This window comes from Candoia aspera, chromosome 3 (assembly GCF_035149785.1).
Source record: "Candoia aspera isolate rCanAsp1 chromosome 3, rCanAsp1.hap2, whole genome shotgun sequence".
Classification (NCBI taxonomy): domain Eukaryota; kingdom Metazoa; phylum Chordata; class Lepidosauria; order Squamata; family Boidae; genus Candoia; species Candoia aspera.
Genome location: NC_086155.1, coordinates 87,957,369 through 87,978,177, shown reverse-complemented (window position 1 = coordinate 87,978,177; position 20,809 = coordinate 87,957,369). Strand labels below are relative to the sequence as shown.

General features: G+C 35.9%; 1 protein-coding gene across 1 annotated transcript in view; it reads left to right on the top strand.

The window, feature by feature from the left end:
- CCDC18 (coiled-coil domain containing 18) overlaps positions 1–19,214 on the top strand; it is a 40,905-nt gene extending 21,691 nt beyond the window's left edge. The window contains exons 12-27 of the mRNA XM_063298306.1: positions 156–266; positions 564–695; positions 1,884–2,018; positions 3,495–3,572; positions 4,165–4,281; positions 4,745–4,912; positions 7,146–7,288; positions 7,677–7,840; positions 11,757–11,970; positions 13,289–13,388; positions 14,081–14,197; positions 14,345–14,488; positions 14,974–15,177; positions 16,594–16,731; positions 17,772–17,960; positions 18,775–19,214. Of these exons, the coding sequence (XP_063154376.1) occupies positions 156–266; positions 564–695; positions 1,884–2,018; positions 3,495–3,572; positions 4,165–4,281; positions 4,745–4,912; positions 7,146–7,288; positions 7,677–7,840; positions 11,757–11,970; positions 13,289–13,388; positions 14,081–14,197; positions 14,345–14,488; positions 14,974–15,177; positions 16,594–16,731; positions 17,772–17,960; positions 18,775–19,170 (2,550 nt within the window). The 3' untranslated portion in view covers positions 19,171–19,214. The remainder of the gene's footprint in view (positions 1–155; positions 267–563; positions 696–1,883; positions 2,019–3,494; positions 3,573–4,164; positions 4,282–4,744; positions 4,913–7,145; positions 7,289–7,676; positions 7,841–11,756; positions 11,971–13,288; positions 13,389–14,080; positions 14,198–14,344; positions 14,489–14,973; positions 15,178–16,593; positions 16,732–17,771; positions 17,961–18,774) is intronic.
- The last annotated feature ends 1,595 nt before the right edge of the window (positions 19,215–20,809 follow it).

The window sequence follows — 20,809 nt, the reverse complement described above, 5'->3', positions numbered from 1 at the left end:
AAATACAACTGATTCTGTTTGCCATCACCGATGCCCTAAACCCTGAAAAAACACATACTGGCATTGATGCAACAATCTTCAGGATGTGGAAATTACCATCATTTATATAAAACTATATCCTTGTTCATTTCATTTTGTGTACATATTCTTTGTAGGTAGCAAGAAAATCCTCTCAGCTTTCCGTCCTTGAAAACCAGTTGGAAGAAAAAACTTTTGCTTATGTAACTGCGGTTGCAAGAAATACTGAATTGGAACAGGAATTATTGGTAACAGTGCTTTACCCTGTTTTCAGTATTTTGAAGTAGAAGGAGATACAATAATCTAATATGATGTTAAACAAATTGTGCTAAGATTCTTTTTTTATTCAGAGCATATTTCTAATGTAATTTTTAAAATGCAATTTTTTAAAATTAATTTCTGTATGGAATTGTGTATGTGATTTTATACCTATGCTAATTTTCTAGCTGCACTTGTACAGTGAGATAGTAGCTACCAAAACTTCCATATAATATTTTTAACTAGTTGTCAAATTGTAAAAAACAAAAATATGGTTGTTATTCTAGGCAGTGAACTCTCAGCTTCAAAGCATGGAAAGAAACATCAATGAAGAGCAAGAGCAGTTCTCTGTAATGTTAGAAAAAACAAAATTAATTAGTCATGAGCAACACAAGGAGATGGAAAAACGAATTGATTTAGTAAGTCTCAAAGTTGTGTAATATGAATTACTGAAGTTAAAACTTCCTCCCATTCCCAACTATTTTTTTTGTGGGCTCTTGCACTTAGAAGAGGTATACCTCTGCCATATTCCTTCTGGGCTTGATGACTATATGTAAACAGCTAACAGCATGGCCATCTGAAAAGTATTTGCATAGGAGCTATTTCATGCAGTAAGTTCTTTGTGGAGGCAGTACTGCATGGCTTTACTTTTTTTTTTCCTTGCTGCTGCAGACTTCAAGAAATGAATAGGCTAGTATTCCAACTGATAGAATATTGTACTGTAGAGTGCTTTTTTTCCCCACAAGTGCCTTGCCACAAGGAACAGTTTCCATGCTATTCTGTTTTCAACAGGCAAACAACAGCTGGCTTCCAGGAAACAGACACTATCTATTGATGATATGAAAATATTAGAGTGTGTTCACTCTTCTTGGTTACATTGTTCCCACAATTCACATGAGAAAGTGCTTGTATGTAATATAAATGTACAATTAAATGTTCAAGTTACAAGGGTAACTTGAACAGTAGTTGCCAAGGAAAAGGAGTAGTTTCCTCTTCCTTTTCAAATCCTGCATGTATCTTAGTTCTCCAAAGTCAGGAAAAATAATCAGAGTAACAATTCTAGGACTTGTTCCCTACATAGATAAAGAGCAACAACACAGTTCTGTCATACCTGCATGTATTGCGATGGCTTCTTAATGCTGCTGTTGCTGTATAGTATTCCCTTATACAAGAAATAGCACTGCTTGGAAGTTGTAGCTGCAGGCTTTGAAATATCAAAAGTTGTGGTCAGTATATCACTACAGTGTTCTTTCTAACTGGGGAAAAACAGTGCTGCAGCACAAGACTGGTAATGAAAGGGGGTTGGAGTTCAACAGTGAGTGAGATAGTTGTAAACATATTTCTGCAGGTTTCTCAAAGTTCATTTAAAGCCCACAATAGCCCAGAAACTATAGCAAATGCTCTGCTTTTTCAGTACTCAGTCCCTGTATCTCTATTTCTTTCCCCAGTCTTAATCTTACACTATTGCTGTCAATTTATTTGTCTGTGTTAAAATATGATAATCTATCTTCCAGATCACTATAAAATATTGGGGGGGCATTCTTGTAATATTGATGAATAGGGGAGGTATATTGTAAGATATTGTTAAAAAAATCTTTCTTATATAGCTTCAGTCTCAACTAGAAACTAAAAACCAGCAATTTCTGGAACAAGAGAAAACAATGTCTGTTTTCCAGCAGGATATTTTATATAAACAGCATCAGCTTGAATCATTGGATCGACTACTAACAGAAAGCAAAGAGGTAGCATTTTTTAAACAACGATGGTTCTTGGAACTTGGATTGTATTGCTTGAAAATTATTGTTCACAGATTGTTTCCTTGCTTTTTAGCATCTCAAAAACAATTTTGATGGGCACAATGAGTCACTGTTAATACTAAGAAGCTTTGCGTTAACAAAGTCCCAGATGCAACTTTCAGTACCCCTAATTAAAGATTTTAAAATAGCAGTATCAGAACAGACCACATTTCTAGGCTTGAAATAGTCACTTGTTCAAGATACTGGTCTAGGCTTTCATGGCCAGTATTTGTTGGGCGGTGTTGAGCTCTGGGATTTAGTGACCAGGGTCTAGACAACAGATTTCCTGATGTTTCGCCGGCAACTATGGCTGATCAGCATTCCAAAAGTGACCAATCACAAGCTAGCATGAACAAAGGACCAATCAGGATCAAACACCACCAAAATGACCAATCAGAATCGGGCACAAACAGAGACCAGCTCTCACCAACCTTGCACCGATAGGAAACCAGCTCATCTAAAGACTAATCAGAAGTCAGGTTACCTGGCTATAAAGTTAGGAGCCCAGTCAGTCCCTGCTCAGTTGCTTGTGGTCTGCATAGCAGACCAACTTGCCTCTGAAGATGCCAGCCACAGTTGCCAGTGAAATGTCAAGAAATCCACGGTCACAACCCTGAAGCTCAGCACTGCTCAACAGTCACTTGTTCATTGGATCAGCTAAATATATTGTTCATATTTTATTTTATGAATTTGCACATCTCTGTGTCTCAGCAAATGGCAGCACCTGGCCAACCTTGTCTGGGCTCAGAAGTTAAATGAGATTGGGCCTGGTTAAGATTTGGATAGGAGACTATCAGGAAATGCCAATGTGTAGGCTACTTTGGGATGTTCAAATACATCCTGGAAGGAGGTTGTGGCAAATCTTGTGCATATAGTGACAAAGAAAACTGCAAAGTTGTGTCCATGTCATTGAGTTCAACTGATGTGCATATTACCATTTTACATCTTTTTGTAGTATCTTGATGTGTCTCGAATTATGATTTCTTACTATCTTCTATCCCATCGTCACCATCAACAAATCTGAGATGCTTCAGTCAAGAAAGCAGTATATTATAGATGAGACAGAGCCTTTTCCATTGCTTGCACCTTTCTTGATTTGGTGGCATAGCTGTTTGGTTGGTGCGTGAGACACAGAGTTAAAAAATAGGAACGTGAAATTAGATAGGAAGATGCCTAAAGTATGAAAACCTGAAAAAAAAAGCCCTGGAAAAAAATAATAATACAATTGTGCAAAATGGGAGGGAAGTCTAGATAATGAATCTAATCTAAATGGCTTGGGACAGCATACTTGCGGGTTTTTCTTCTATAGAAAAACAGACAACGGTCAATTTGCTTGAGAATTTCTCTTTATCAGAAATATGATAGAAAAGCCCCAGTTTTTTTAATAATATCAAATATTCTGTTGACTCTGAATAAAAACAGGAAACGGAAAAACAAAAAATAAAAAAAGATGAAGCTTTAAAGAAATTACAAGACCAACTTACTGATGAAACAGTCAAGGTTTGTACAATTTTTGTGGCTTCTCAGAGCTTCCAGTAGCTTTCTGTTCTACTGTATTGTTTAAAGTTTCTCCTTATTTTTCATTTTCTTTCAAAATGAAAAGTAGTAGAATGGCAGATGAATCCCCTGCACTGATTTAACTTTTGGCCTAAAGTAATGGGTAACCTGTTTTAGTCATTAAAGAAAAGATCCATGAATCCGTTATTTCCTTTAAATCTTTAACATTTATTAAGTGATTCTACCATTATATGAATGTATTACTATAACTACTACTACTGTTTAAATGGCTTGATCATTGAATATAGCACTTCACTTTTCAGGTATATAGAGGCTTCCAGAGCACCTCAGAGATTAATAAAAACCTACCCTATCATCAGGGCTTACAAAATAGGAAAGATACAAGGAAAAAAGGAAGGGGGGAAAAAGCAAATAGCCATCATGTTAATGTGCTTATAATAATCACCTGAGATGAAAACCATTCAGGGACGGCAAGAGCCAAATGTAGCTTGTTTCTCAGGGTAGCTAATAGACTAGCCTTATTTCTAGCAACTAGTCTTTTTCCATTGTGATATGTTTTCTTCTGTTTAATTAGGTCAAACAATTACAGACAGCATTAGAAATCTGTAAGCAAGATATAGCTTTATATTTAGATCATCTAGAAGAAAATAAAATGCTGTTTGAAAAGCAATTGGAGAAGAAGTCTGAAGAGGTAAACTTGCTCCTTTTTATCTTGTTCCCCGTGTATTCTTGGTATCTTTCTATACTTGAGTGTATATACAGAAAAAATAGGATTCTACTAGACAACAGAAAAATTTAATTTCATTTTGTTAACTATATTGCTGGAATGAAATGTGAGAGAAGAGAAACTTCACTGATTTCATAATACAATAGGACTTCAGCAATGGCTAAAGATAGAGAGCATAGAGAGCATGATGTTTCGTAATATGGAAGTGACTCTGAAAATCAGAATTCATTCCTAATTATTTTAAGCTAAAGCGTGTTTTCAGATATAGCCCATATTGTAGATTTTTATTTCCATTTATAATAGACTTTAATAAGAACCACGACTTGATATGTAGTAGCATATATTGAGAGAGCAGACTGTTCTGCTAAACGTGAAATAGCTGAGAAAATGAATTGCCTTGTTAGTCTCATCATTAGTCTTTTTCCAGGTGCAGAGGTTGCAGAAAGAAATAAAGCATAAGAATGACAATCTTCAGTCAACTAGTGAACAAAATCTTGTTCTACAGCAAAGTCTGCAGCAGCAGCAGCAAATGTTACATCAAGAAACCATTAGAAATAGTGAATTAGAGGACAGCCAAATGAAGCTCCAAAAGCAGGTATAGTCTTTATGATAAATATTTTAAAAATAAATGAAAAGCATTTATATAGTTCATATTCGGTGTTTTCCTTACCAAGCATATTTGGAACAAAACAATTTCATCTTATTGTGAGGCTTTAGCTAGAATTCAGAGAGTTCTTGTAGGTATGCCAGAGAATTTAGCTATAAGCTGGGAAATTTGACTATTTTACTCTCAGAATATATCTTGAAGGAATTTTGCTCTATGGCTGGGGTTCCCAGTATGATACTTTGAGGCAAAGCGAAGTCCTTCACTGTTTTTTCATAAAAAATAAAAATAGCAGGTGATTGTAAGCCACTTATTGTTTGGAAGTGTATCTGCCTACCACAGAAGAAAAACAAAAATAAATATGGGCAGGGGAAGAATCTTTATCACTTTGCCTTTTGGTAGATTGTTGTTTTGTTGCTGGTCATTACTAAAACACTTTCCAAATACAGTTGTGCAAAATATTATGAGGTTGAAATGTCTCATCTCTGACATTACTGGAAATCATCCAGTGTTGAAAAGGCTTGGTGTAATGTCCCTGAAACAGACATTTTGATTGCAAAATGAAAGTTGGAATGGATAGTTTCAAGGTCAGAACAAAACATTTTAGAGTTGGGACTTTTTGACATTGAAATATAGTGAGCATTTCTATCTACAAACTTCAAGTTGCCCATTGTGGAAGAACATTACTGGTTGAAGAACACAGTTTCAAAGTAGTGATGGCTATTGACAAATAGATTGAGGAGCCATAGCATTTGTGTGGACAAAACTATGGGTGCTTCTACAGATGTAGGAATATTGTCCAGGCCTATAAATACCTATCCTACAGTTTGATACCTGAATCTTATGGGCGAGGATTATACAAATAGTACTGCTTTCTTGCTTTCTGAAAAATGATAAATGTTATTTGCGTGCAGTGTCCTGTTTCTGTAGCTATAGCAAAACACTATGATTGATTAATCAGATATAAGAACCCACAGTGTTAATTAGAGCATATTGCTTAATAAATTCCCATGCTCCATTGGTTTTAAGGAGGTCTGATTTGTTTTGGATCGTGATTATTACCTGCAATTAGTTTAACTTATTCTAATGGAATTCAACTTAATTGGAAATTGGCTTAGACTAGAAATGCTAATTCACAGTCCCCAAGCCATAATTCCACAGTAATTTTTTTAAATGCAATATAAGTTCTCTAGAGTAGCTCATTTGTAGTGTAATTTTTTAAAAAATTGTTTTATGACCTTATCACTATTTTAATGGCAGAATTAAATGCACAAGGTCTGTATATCTGAACTCCAAATTATATTTAAAGCAGAAACATTTATATTTGAATTATCTGTTTCTTCAAAACAATAATTTTCAAAAGTGAGAAACCTAACCATTAGGTGAGAAGTAATGAAAAGCCTTTCATAAAGATTATTCATGTAGTATTAATTTCTTTAGTATTATAAACATTATAAACTTTTGAGATACTGTCAGGGTCAGTCTCGCTTCGCAATAAGACACAGACTCACTTAATGGGTATTAAGGATTTCTGGTTTATTGGAATGATGGCTGACAGAACGAAAAACGGGAACGGGGGTGATGGTGTGGAGGTGCCCCTTTTATACCCTCTTGTAGTGCCCCGGGCTCCTCCACCCTACATTGTCCCGATCCCTCTTGATGGGACCCTTGATGGCTGCCTGGGTGTTTTCCCGGTGTCTTCCTTTGTCCCCCGGATTCGGTTGTGTCCTCCAGGGCACCAGGTGCGGCTTATCTCCGTTCTTCCGATGTCCTTCTATTCAGCCGTCTATGGGTCCATGGGTGTGGGTGCTTTTGGGTGCTTGTGTTAATCCCTGGTTTAATTATCTCCTTCCTCTATTTCTTAATGATCATGATCCACGTTGTGAGGCTCTTTGTGCCTTGCAACGAGGTCATGACAGATACCCCAAAACTGTATATATTTATGCTTAATATGAAAAAAGATGAAAACAGTTGATTTGGGTATGACTGAACCCATAGGAGAGACTTCTGAGTGTTGAAATGCACCCTGAACATTCCCATGAGGGCTGCTTCAACTCAGTGGACCTTCTGACTTTGCAAGCATAAATTGTGACCATGCATTGGGACTAATCTTCATGGTATATTAAGTGTGCATTCCTAATTTTGTTTACACAAATTGCATTGGGATATGCGACCAAAAAAAGTTTGCAGTGCGAATCTCTCTCTCTCTCTTTTTAAAAAACAGGTATCAAAACTAGAACATGAACTTCAAAAGCAGAAGGATATGTTGGAAGAAGAATTGAGAAGAACGAATGAAAGGCTTCATTTAGCTACTGAAGAAAACAATGTGAAACGACAAAAAGTAGCAGAACTTACTGCTACAATCAGGTATAGTCCTAATTTTTTAAGTTTAAAAACATGCAATTCTTTTCTTGAATGTATTGTCATTGAAAAAAACAAAGTTTTTCAAAACAAAACTTTTATAGTATAATTCTGTGCATATCAATTTAAGAAGTCCTATAGATTTCAGTGGAATTTATTCCCAGATTAGTATATGAGTGCAGTTTCAAATTTATTTATTTATTTATTTCTCCATTTATATTGTGCCTTTTCTCATGACTCTAAATGGCTTACACTTATAGGTTCAGATCTATCTTGTTCTGAGGTATAGTTACAATTTTTTTATTATTTAAGATCAAACTCAATGCTTTATAGACCTGTAAACATGCTATTATTTTAGTTATTCATTGAAGGCATGGTATATTTGTTTCTTTAGGCAGATTAAAAAAGAGATGGATCAGTGTAAAGATGAATTAATAGACATGGAGAAAGAATTAGTGCATTTAAGACGAGATGGTCATACTAAAGCAATGCAACTGAACCAACTGGAAATTACTTTACAACAGAGGATCTCAGAATTTAATAAAAAGACATACCAAGGTAAACTCTTCGGTTATGGCATAATGGCCAAATGCATCAATATTGACCAATACCACCCTTCCGTTAGCTGGAAATTCTGCATGTAACATAGACATAACTAAGGCTGTTAATCTAATCTGCTCTTTCTGTATCCTTCTAAAATACTTTTGTGAAAAACCTGATAAACCAAGGCCATGATGAGCAGCAGAAAATATCTGTGGGCCCATCTGGTAATGAGCATGATATATAGAAGATTGTGACTTAGAATGTAAGAAGAGTAAATGATAAAGAGCCTAAATTAACAGATGACATGAAAGAGGGAAACGTAAGTGTTTTGTGCATCTGTAAAAGTAGGAAAACAGAAAGATGTAATAAATCTAGATGAAGGTGGCCTGATTTTGTGGAGCAGAGTTGATAAATACATATGGGGTTGCTAGGGTATTATGAAAGTAAGATTTCATAGGTTGGTGATAGTTGAATTTTACCTCCTAGCAAATTGTGATAATGATAGAACCAAAAAGGAAGTTTGAGAAAAATTATGCAATTTGGCATAATGCGAAATTGCATTATAAATGAACACAGTTTGGGAGAACATTTTTTTTCTAGGTGACATGAATGGATGGGTGGAAATGATACAAGAGAGTACAGAAAAAGTGACTGAACCATTTGGGGACTCAGAAATGAATGAGAATTGTAATATTTGGTGGGGATTTGCTTAGAAATATTTTGGAAACATTATTTAGCACATGGCTGTTCATATAAATCATGATTCATTCGATTCTTTAAGATGAAAGACTGAGCAGTTGTGAAGGGTACAAGTGTGATCAGAGATTCTAAATGGGGAATTGACCATTTTAAATAGTGCCAAGGGTGGATCTTTGGAAAATATGGACATGGAGGAAAAGGAAAAAAAGAGGAACAAAGGAGAAAGAAAATAGAATGATTGCAGGAAGAGAAAGTAGGAGTCAACAGAATGAATGGGAAGAAAAAAGGGTGTGAAGCTGCTTGGACCTGAGTGAAAATAATTGTGTTACAAAATGGCACAGAAGTACTGTATATGAGAAGTTACGCTAATGGGAAGTGTGAAAAAGAATTGTGTATAAAGTGGTAAAGGCTGTGGATGAGAAAAATGCATTAAAAAGTATACAAAAAGTGATGATAACAGGATACTGTCTAATGTGTATAGAAAGAAAAGGACAGTTGTAAAGAATGTAGGTTAAGAGTGCAATGAATGTTAAAGATTAAAAGAGTCAGAGAAGCACAGAGCAATTTTAATGAAAAAAAATTGCTTTGGAAGTAGGTGAAGAGAGCTAACAGTGAGTTTCTCACAGAATGAGTTGAATTATAAATAAATGTGAGGAAATGTTTTGGGTTGAAACTGAAGTGATAAAATGCTGGAAGGCTTATTTTAGAAATTGGTATGGGAAAGTCAGCCTTCTGAGGTAGATCACAAAGGAAACATGACCAGATGAGCTAATTCTACTTTATTGTAAGGCTACATTAACAGAATCTTGCAAGTCTGAAAGTACAGATCTTCCACCATCTCTTTTTACAGCCTGATCAGTTAGGGAGGTTCCTTTCTGAGTTTCTCTCTCTGCCCATTACGCAGCTGCAGACTATACTGTCTCTTATCTGATTGTTCCCTAGGCAGCATCTCTTCCCCCCAACCCCCATCTCCCAAGGTCATTCCCATATACCATTACATCAAATGATAGGGATACAGCAAAGGGTAGAACTGAAATTAATGCTATGAACTATAGTAGGCCAAGGAAAATGGATGAAAAAGAAGTCAAACATGCTGTGAGAATGTTAAAAAGTGTAAGGTTACAAGTGTAACTGGAGAAATATTACAGTATGAATCCAGCTTGCTTGTGGAGTAGCTGTAAAACTAAACATGTGTCAAGACTACATTTTTGCCTGCATTATCTGACCCTTTCCCGCTGCTGGCACGATCGCATTGCTCTCGATGTGTAGAAGAGCAAACAACTTACTCTCCTGAAATCTCTTTCTCTCCAATCTCTCCTCTCTGTGAAGGGGATGAGGAGGAAGAAAGCAAGTGATTTCTCTAGGCAATCTCTCCTTTGCCTGACCCTTCCCCCCGCCCCCCAGAACAGAGAGATTGGAGAGGAAGAGATTTCAAGAGAGTAAGCCTTTGATTTCTATGATTATTATCCCTTATCTCTTTTTCTGTGCTCTGCAAAATACTGCTTACCCAAAACGGAGTAACATGATGGGTATGTATGCATATATGTAACACTAGGAAGAGGATATATTTTGGGTGGATAGCTAGGTGTGTTAAATTTGAGGCACTGTGAATAAATATAATTAATGGACTTTTGTAAGGGACAGCATGAGAACTAATAAATAGAAACTAAGTCCAAAGAAGGAAAAGGTACTTAGCTTGGATTTGATGGCTTTCAGTGAATTATATCAGTAAAAACCAAATTCACATTTTAGAATTGCTGTTAGATTTGATCCTAAGATTTGGATATCAAAGTAGAATCTGTGGCACAAAGTACTTGTTACTAGGTTGGCCAAAGAGAGGCTTGCCACAGTTATGCATGATTGGTAACATCCATATTTGTGCACAGGGACATCCTAGAGGACTATTTGGGAACTTTTGAATGCCAACTTGAATACATCATACATGCACGTGTACACACACACAGGCACACACAGGCACATCTTAACTGGCTTCTAGTTTGTTTCTAAGTAGAATTAAACTTTTGATTTTAACCATGAAGCTCTACTTCATAGAATAAATGGGAATAGTGTATTTTCAATGGTTATAATGTGGCCATAGAACATTCTTTCCAGAGTCCCTTTATTGGTACCTAGTCTATTAGATTTACGGATAGGCAAACAGTTCAGTTGTAAGCACTGGCACATTCAAGCATTCACACAATGACAGTCGAGAGACCAAGCTCTTTTACTGTTTTAATGAAGCAAAATGACTAGCACGAGAGTAAAGCTGCGAATGGAGAATTCCCGCTCAAACCTACATTTAAAACTACATTCACTTAATTACTTTTTTCCCTTCTTCCCACTATAGTATGCCACCCCCCTTCCCCTTCCAGGTGGCGTCTCTGGTGTATGTCCGTTCTTTGGCCTTGATGTGTTAACACCATAAATCCCTAGCCATAATAATACAATTCACACTCCATCCCAGCACCCCCTCCCATCTGGCGACATGGAGTCTGTTAACATTGATGAGAAACTAGTAGAAGATGCTCCGATAAGGGGTTCTGTGAACTCTTTGATTGGGGGGATCTGACATCAGTTAGATAATGTATTTTACTTTACTTTTGCTTTTTTAAGAAGTATTTTATGGTGATGGTTGATACTTAACTTGTGTTCTTTATCTTGGAATAGCCCAAAGGATAGGATAAAAACTTAAAGCTGTATCTCATGTATAAATACATATGTTATACATGTAGTCCTCACTTAGCAACCGCAATAGGGACCGGAAAACTGGTTATTAAGTGCTGTGGTCATTAAGTGACTAACCACCCTAATCCTAAGCAATTTTATGACCATTTTACAATGGTCGTTAAGTGAATCACGGCTGGTTTACAATGGCCATTAAGCAAATCACCATGGTCATTAAGTGAATCATGGGTTGTTAAGCGATTCCAGCTTCCCCAATAGATGTTTTTTCTGGAAACTGGCAAAAAAGAGCACAAATTGTGATCACATGACTGCAGGACGCTGCAACTGGTCATAAATGTGAGCTGGCTGCCAAGCACCTGAATTGCGATTACGTTACTGAGTGGGTGGTTTGACATTTTGTGATGGCCCTAAGTGTGAGTGCAGGTCGTAAAGCACTTTTTCCGAGGCTGTCGTAACTCTGGACCATCGTTAAATTAATGGTCATTAAGTGAGGACTATCTATATGGCTACATGTTCTTGATTGCTTTTTTCTCTATTTGCACAAAAGTGAAGGAATTAGAAGACAAGCTGCTTGTAAGTGAGACCCAGCAAAAAGATTCCATTCAGAAAATAGAAACTCTAGAAACTGACCTGAAAAATGCTACTGGGGAGTTAAAAACTACTTTGAGACAACTACAAGACCTTCGGGATACATTACAGAATGCACAGATAACTCTAGAGGAGAAGTATGCTACTATCCGTGATTTAACAGATGAATTAAGGTGTGTTAACATACATTACAGAACTGGATCAATGTAACAAACTAGTAGTTTCAGCAGGTGGCAGCACCTACTAAAGCTTGTCTGGGCTTTAAAGCTTAGCATGATTGGATCTGGTTAACATTTGGATGGGAGATCTCAAGTGAATTCCAGGGCTATATGCTGAGATGTGCAACAAACATCCAGGAAGAAGGCAGTGGCAAACCATTTTTGTACTTCTGCCAAAAAATCTTCATGCCAAAAATCTTCCATCTCCACAGCTGCCAGAATTGGATCTCAAATCAAGGGAGTCTTTACCTTTCATCGTTACAAATTAATACATTAGAATGCTTACCTTTTCAGAATGTATTGTTGGCGTTTTGTTAATTGAAATACACCCTTAATTACGTTTATTTATTAACAATGAAATGCTAATACATTTAATTGTGTTTTAAATGACTTTGTTGCCCTAAAATCACTGCATTGCTAATTTTTGAAGCAAAATAGTGTAGCTGTCCTCCAAGCTATTTCCCAAATGTAGAGAAATGCAGTATACTATAAGTATACTGTTTTTGTTTTTAAATACTATTGCCTTTCATGAGAGAGAATATACAGCTGTATTCGTGTTGGACTAATGTCACACCTAGCTTTGCATTTCTTTTGTGTTGGCCTTTTTTTGATGCATGAAGAGCACCAGACAAAAGCCTGTCAGAGATGTAACTTAGCTGAGCCACAAATGCTTAACAAAAACAAATGCAAAAATATGCTTTTAAACTTCACTATGTAGAAATAATTTTTTTAAATTTAGAATGGCTTAATGCTAAATATGAGAGTCCATAAACTCAGCCCATTAAGTCTGTGTATGTAGAAGTAACTTCATCAGAGAGAATAGGACTTACTATGGAGTGAACACATACAGAATCAGAATACTAGACTCTTATATTTAATTATCTCCTAGCATTTTATTAGTAGTAAATGTATTACATTGTTGAAAATATGCATGTGCAAACTTAAAAGACATATTTAAAATTCAGCCTGTTTTCTAGTATCTTTAGGAGAAGAAGTCATATTTGTTTTTACTAATCTCTTAATTAAAACATTAAAATGATGATGAGACAAAAGCTAAACCCATAATTCATATGTCAAGTTATCAGAGCTATGCTACAGCTTCTGCCTACAATTTTTGGCTGTATTTTTTTCTTCAGCTTTTGTGGGTAATACAAATTAAATGAGTTATTTCTAAATAAACATAGAATCGGGTTGTAGGAAAATTAGGGGGTGAGGATAATCAGAATTTAACTTCCCTGACAAAATATTTCTCATTTTTAAATGAAAATTGCAGAGAATGCAAGGATGAACTTGAAGAGAAAAGGCAAGAGCTTCTTGATATGGAAAATGTGCTGAAAGAAAGAAATTGGGATTTGAAACAAAGAGCAGCTCAGGTTAGAACATGATCAGAATAATCTGTAATCTAATAAGATTTCAAAAATTATTGTAGCCTTATTAGTAAAGGTGTTGGTTATGACCTTTAAAGCCCTGCATGCCATGGGACCAGGTTACCTGAGGCACCGTCTCATCCCCACATTGACCCGTCCCACCTGGGCATACAGAGAGGGCATGCTACAGACCCCTTCTGTTAAAGAGTTTCATCTGGCGGAGTCATGGAAGCATGCCTTCTCTGCAGTAGCTCCTGCCCTTTGGAACATTCTCCCAGAGGTGAGACAGGCCCCTTCGTTCCTGGACTTCCACAAACAATTAAAAACCTAGTTTTGTCACCATGCCTGGGGCGGGAGGGAGAATATTCACTTCTGGAGATGGCTAGCTCTCTAGATTGGCCCTGTTTTACCTGCAGATTTATAGAGAAATTTTAGCCATCTGGTCTCCATCATATTTATATTTTATTATGTACTATATTTATTGTATAGTTTTATATTCCATTGTTTTAACTGTGTTCTTATTGTAACCCCCCCCCCGAGTCCCTCGGGGGGAGATGGGCAGCGATAAATTTGATTAATAAATAAATAATGAATAATAAATAAAGATATTTAGGATGTATATTTTCATTAATGCTCCACATATTTAGTTGTAATACTTTTTTTTCTTTTGATATTTTTTCTTTTCCCTTTTTTAAAAGGTTACACAGTTGGATATGTCAATTCGTGAGTACAGGGGAGAAATGGAACAAAAAATAATTACATTACAAAGTAGCTTGGAAAAAACAGAGCTGCAAATAAAGGATTATGATAAACAGGTACTGTTATTGTTCAAAATGCTCTTTAAAATAGTTGTGACCAGTTGCTCACTTTCAACAAATAAAATGTGTACTGTAAAGGAGTTTAAACTCCTCAAATGGTTATTCTCTTTATAACTTACCTTGTCTTCACTATTTTGCTATCAGATTGAGAGTTTGGCAAGCAAGGTACAGTGTTCAAAAGAGGAGCTTCAAGAAAAAGAGTATTATATTCTCCAACAAGATCAAGAGATAAATCATCTTAAAAAAGAGAATGAACAAAAGCAGCAAAAAATAACAGATATTGAGAAAGTAAGTTTATCTTGTCTATTCTGCTCTGCTTTTTTGTTGGTACTCCATGTTGTCAGGCCAATCCCTTATTTAATCAATGATAAATATATGATAAGGAAATAACATTGCCTTTTCATTGAAGAGACTATTGTCTAACTCTGAAGTATGTTCCACTGAACTCATTGAAGCTTACTTTGAGTTGATAGAAGATTATATGTTTCTTTTCATAGTGAAATGCAATTTGTTTGCTTTTCCATCAGAACATGCCAGTATTTTTGTGTTTAATTTTCTGATATTGCTGATTTTTTTCTTTCTCTTTAGACAAGTTTGTATACATATCTGCCAACAAAAAATACTGCTCCATCTGGCTGATAATTTTAACACACTCTAGAACTCTGTTTTTCAGACAACAGATCTGATTTTATGGTAATGAATAGAAGTACTAAAAATGAAAAGAATAGGGAGACAAAGATTTAGTTTTGTTAAAAACACTTTTCTCTTTTTAGAAGCTGAAAGATCAAGAAAGGTGTATAGCAGAACAATACAAAGAAATACTTGATTTGGGGCAACAGTTGAGACTGGAACGTGAAGCAGTGAAACAAATTCATGTGGATTTATTAGAGAGTCGCCGCCAACAGGCTCAAGCTCAGAGAGATGTGGATAGGATCTCTCTTGAACTGGAAGAAGTGAACCATATCTCACATGAAAAAGTAACCAATTTTACAGGTTATTTTTATGAGAAATCAACTGGCCCAATGCAAGAGTCTTTCCAGGATCAGTTTAATGAGTATTTTGCAATCCGTCAGTAGTATTTCTGAGCAGGTTTCAAATGGGAAAAGACAAAAGATTAAATCTAACCAATAATGCTAGGTCAGTTTGAAAACAACATAAAAGAAGCATTTTACACCTCAGGTGAATAAAAGAAAAAAAAAGATTCTGCTGGTTTAAAGAAGCAACTTTTAATGTGGCTCTTAAAGTAGCTACACCTTTTCTCAAGCTTGTGGAGAAAACCTGAAAAAAGACTGGTTGTTTTAATGAATAGCAGAGAAGTGGTGTGCTCATGTGAATGCCAAAGAATTTCTTCTGAATTATTTTCAAAGCATGCATCTTGCCTGAATCTGACAAGTTTTTTGCCTGCCTCTGCAATTTCTGCCCTTTTGTAATTATTACATAGTACAGTAGGCTTTGGGGTAGGGCATTTTTTTTTACATATTTCCCCTCAGGTCTCTTGGGACTAAGGGGCTGAGACTTGAATGTATCCCCATTTTCATGAACACTCCAATGTGTTCCTTCCTGTGAATCTATTTCCACTTTAATAAATCATGATGGTCTTAGGACAATTAACAGCAGTGGGTCTAAGAAATGTTTTGATGTCTGAAAAAAAGAAAAATACAGTTTTGAGCATTTTGTTCAGATATCCTATGCTATTTCTTGCAAAATATCTATGAGGCCTGTATATGTGGAGAAATCTAAGTCATTATGCTTAATTGAAACAGGATATGCCCAGGAAGATGACAGGCCACTATTGTTATTCTCCATAGGTCTTTTCAGTAGCCAAGCTGGGCACTCTGTGCCACCTTTTAGGAGACAGGCAGCCTGTGTTCCTGGATTTGTATGCCAACTTTCTGTATGGTTGTTGATAATGTAGCTAGTTGCTCTGTCATGTCATGTCATGTCATGTCTTTTCTTTTCTTTTCTTTTGCTAACCCTAGGTAGCAAATTTTGGAAACAAAACACCAGAAACAATAGTATTTTCCACTGAAATAGGGAAGATCCCAAAAGATCTCACTCCTTTCAAAACCTGTGGAAATCCCAGGTCCCCCACTTTTGTTGTTATCACTACCTTTCCCTCTGCAGCTGTTGGCCAAACAAAAAAATATAGTTTAAAAAAGGAAAGCCCATGTCATTTGTACAAAAGGTCTCAAAAATAGCCTTAGAAATAATTTCTTGATTTGTTTTAGAAAATTAGTAGTGATTTTCTGTTATAAACAAACTTGAGATACTTTGGTATTACTTCAAATACTCTTGTTTTTAATAATAATGATAATTTTATTTTTTTAACATTTTTAATAAGATACGATGGCAAGATCTGTTGATTTTTTTTGTGTGGCATAATTTTCTTTCAGGAAACCTGTGCAAATAATTTGGCAGAACAACTGGGGGCAGCTCAGGTGCGAGAAACCCAGTTAGAAGCAAGGATGCAAGCTGAGATTAAGAGGCTCACTGCAGAAATACATTTGCTAAAACAATCTCTTTTATCAGAGGTGAGAACAAAATTGCTGTTTCCCTTTTGTTTTGAATTATGTATGGGAGAATGAGAATCTCTGTGGGTATGGGTCTAAGAACTATCCCTAGGTTTATAATAATTTGTGTTGTACCAAGTGTGTATGAAATAATTTTACAGCATTCAGTCTCCTTTCCCCTGAATTATGAGATTAACATTGGCAAACTAATTAAGCACCATGGATATGCATAATACCAACAGCTACTATCCCATGGCACATCCTAGACCAGGGAATAACTTGCTGCTATGGTTGAGGATCTCTTTGTTAAGGTTTAGGAGGGAATTAAAACCCAGGCTATTTACCTTTTCTTATAATGGTTTAATAGTTTAGATTTCATCATATATGGATGTTTGCTAGCTACTTAAAACCATAAAATGGGAGTGGACAGAACATCTATTTTTTAAATTAAATTTGTTCATTGGAATAATAAAGCCAGTCCAATCAGGATGTCCATTATCAAGAAGATCTTAACAACTGTGGATTTAACAATAGTTAAAGTTATTAGTGCTATTTTTAATGTACAGTTTTTTTATTTATTTCTGATTTTTAAAAATTTAAATAGTGCAATACCAATAACTACACAACCAATAAAACACAATAGTGGTGATATGATTAAAATTATATTACAGTGATTAAAAGAAATTAAACCTAACAGGAAAAAACTTGTATAAAAAATCCATATAGAATCTATCTAGTATCAGTACTGAAATAATTCCTTAAGCTTGTCATGTAGAACCATATTGCTTCATCTTCTCATTTTTGGAATATGAAGACTTTTCAAAAATAGATAACAGATTCATATCCTGAGTCCATTCCTTAATATCAGGAGGACAAGTTCCTTTCTATTTATGTAAGATTATTGTCTTTGCTAAGTGCCAGGCATGGTAGAGCCAAACCACTTCATAAAATGAAAATTCCATGTTGAACTGCTAGTTGAACTGATAAATTTAAGATTTGTATTAATTTTGAAATATTAATTAAGCTGAGAAATTGTATTTGAAATATATTTGTATCTTCAGAAACTTTCCCATGAAGAAGAGCAGACAAAATGGAAGCAGTCACTATCTAAATCTCATCATGTTAATGGGCAACTCCAGCAGATCAAGCTAGAACTGGTTGATGCTCAGAACACTGTTTATAATCTGCAACAACAGCTTCAGTCCAGAGATGATATGATTCAAGCAGCAAATGAAAAGTTGCTTCTTAAAGTGAGTTAAGAAAGGAATATTTGCATGGGATATAGGGTTGTCATCTCAATTCATTTTACAGGTACTGTGCAGTACGTGTCTGTAACACTGAAATCTGTATTCTGGATGGTACTCATTCATAGCTACTGTGAAAACCTTGGATAAAGATAGGGGGTGGAGGAAAAAAAGTAAGTTCACAAAATTGTAAGTTATGGTTGTCGAAGAAGACGATTGATACTGTTAATCCTTACAAAGTGTGCTTTGGATGCATATGTTGGGAGGCCAAATTGAGCTGAGAAGCTGCCTTTATGGTGTGAAAGCCACACTCTCTAGTTAAGCTTTCAACATGTTGAGGGTGCAAGGATAAGATAGATCAAAACAGTTTTAAAATCCTGTTTGGAAAACGTGTAAAGTAACACAACCCTAGTGTGTTGTTAGAAAAATAATCTGCTGAAATAAAGGAAGCAGGGACTACTTCCTCAAAAAGAAAAAAAAAGATAAGAAATATATTTAAAAGCATTGGTAGACACTATGAAGTGTCAAGATCAGCGCTGAAATAAAGGTAAGGATCAGTTTTCTTTCACACTAGCTCCTCCTGTTACTCAAATAATATTGTCTCAGAAACAGATCATTGCTTGATAACCTGTAAAAACAGCATTGGAGATGCTTTGCTTATTAAGAATAATCAAGCCATGTATGTTGCTCAGGATATTTTTTTATTAATCAGAAATAGCTATCAGTATTTTTTATTAATCATAAGTAGCTCCCATTAAGAAAGACTGGCAATCCCTGATCACCTAATTTCTAAAAGTTTTAAATGTGTGTTGCACTATAGGAATCTGAGCTTACAAGATTACAAACAAGAATTGCAGTTCATGAAAGAGCAGCAGGCATCAAGCAATTAACAGCACATTATTGGTTTGATGATCAAGGACTTGATTTTGCCAAGCATTCTACTTGCAGAAAACTACGTCGTTCTACAAGCACCAGTGATCTAAATATTAAGGACAATGAAAACTTACTCAGTCAAAAACAGATAGTTACATTAGACTCTTCAGTGAGTTCTGGAATATCAAAATATATATCTCATGCTTCACCAAAGAGTTTGAGTGAGTCTTCCTTTGATCCTCTGACACACAATGTAGATGAAGAGGTGACTTGTGACAGTAATGACTTTCAAACACTCAGTGGCATGCTAAAATATATCAACAAAGAGAGTAAAGAATTCTGAAAATTCTTCACTATAATTTTTATCTGCTGCAAAGAAAAATCAAGTATGTATTTCTATATTATATAGTATTTATTAGGTAAATGGAGTGCAATACCCCAAGTCACTAAAATAACTTTTCATGCAAACATTGTTACCTTTCTTTAGTGTAAACACGGAGTAACTACTAAGACACAGAAGTACAGTACAAATTACTGAAGTATTGTTGTCATCTTAGATCACCAGTTTACTTTCCCAAAAAGCCCAGTGCAATATATAAAAGTAAAATATTGAGCAAAAAAAATTCTAAAATGGAGCTGTCATATTTCTAGAATATTTAGCACGCTGAGGTCCTTAATGTTTTGTTTACTATGTTCAGTCACATCCACATTAAAGATGTAAGAAGATCACTATATGCATATTTTCTTAGAATTAAATTCCATAATGTTTTGGGGAGCTTTTTCCAAGGAAATGTGCAAAGAATTACAGCTTAACTATGAAAAGTTGTGTATTTTAGCAGCTCAAATGTTGGTCTCAGTTCTGTCAAGGAATTCTTCAAATCATTTTACTAGTTCGTAGAGCTAGTTTTAGCTGATTGTGATTGAGAATAATGCCTAATATTGCAAATATTTAAAATTAATTATATGTTCTTCTGTTTCCTTGGATGTATTTCTGATTTGTTCAGGAAATGAATTGGCTTGGGGTTAGATACCTGACAATATGTGACAGGGATGATAGTTAACCATGAAAATGCTTAACTTCTTTAGGGCTTTATCTTTAGGGCTGGTCTGCAAGGAGTTTCATATGCTCCATGCATCATGTGACAGAAGGATTGCAATTTTTCACTTTCCAGCAATAGCCTAGTACAGGGTTTTTCCAACCGTTTTCCCAGAACCTTAGGGTTCTGTGAGAACTTAATGGGGTTCTGTGAGATTAAAGGGGGAAAAAGCTCATTAAAGCCAGCCAATTTTCTGTCAATTAGTCCTTTGCTTTTTGATCAGGGGTATTACTTTTTTTTTAACTAACAGGTTCCGCAGACTAAAAAAGTCTGAAAACCCCTAGCCAGGTGCACCTTAGAATGCTGCAGACTCAGGAAACTGGAAGAGTGCATCTAGTACTTTGCAGTGTGGCCTATATCTTTAAGCAGCTTGAATATCATCTTCACTATATGGCAGTGGTCTCAGACTTGGGGCTTGTGAGCTTCATGTGGCCCTTCAAGTTATTTTCTGCAACCTGCGATAGTGCCTAAATGAGAGGGCATGCTGTATTGCATGTACCGAGAAGTGGCCTTACTGATGTCAGCCAGGCACTGTGGGTCCCTCCTCAGGCTGAGAGGACAGTGCACTTGGGCAGAGCGGCTGGGGTCTGGTCCTCCTTGCTGTGGCTTTGGGATCAGGTGGTTTGGTTCTTGGGAGGGAATGGGTTGTCTTGGACAGGGCAACTACACTCCTAGCCTTTACACCATCACAGCCATGACAGCAGCCTATTGGTGGCATGGGGCAGCAGCAGAGGGAGCAGGTTATGCACATGCTGAAATTAAATGTATTTGGTGAGTGCAACCTTCTGGAGGTTAAAGACCATGGAAATGGTGGGTGAAGGATGGGACCTCTATGGTTCTATTTTGCAGTGGACTTTTTTTTATTTATAAAGTTATGTCTGGTGA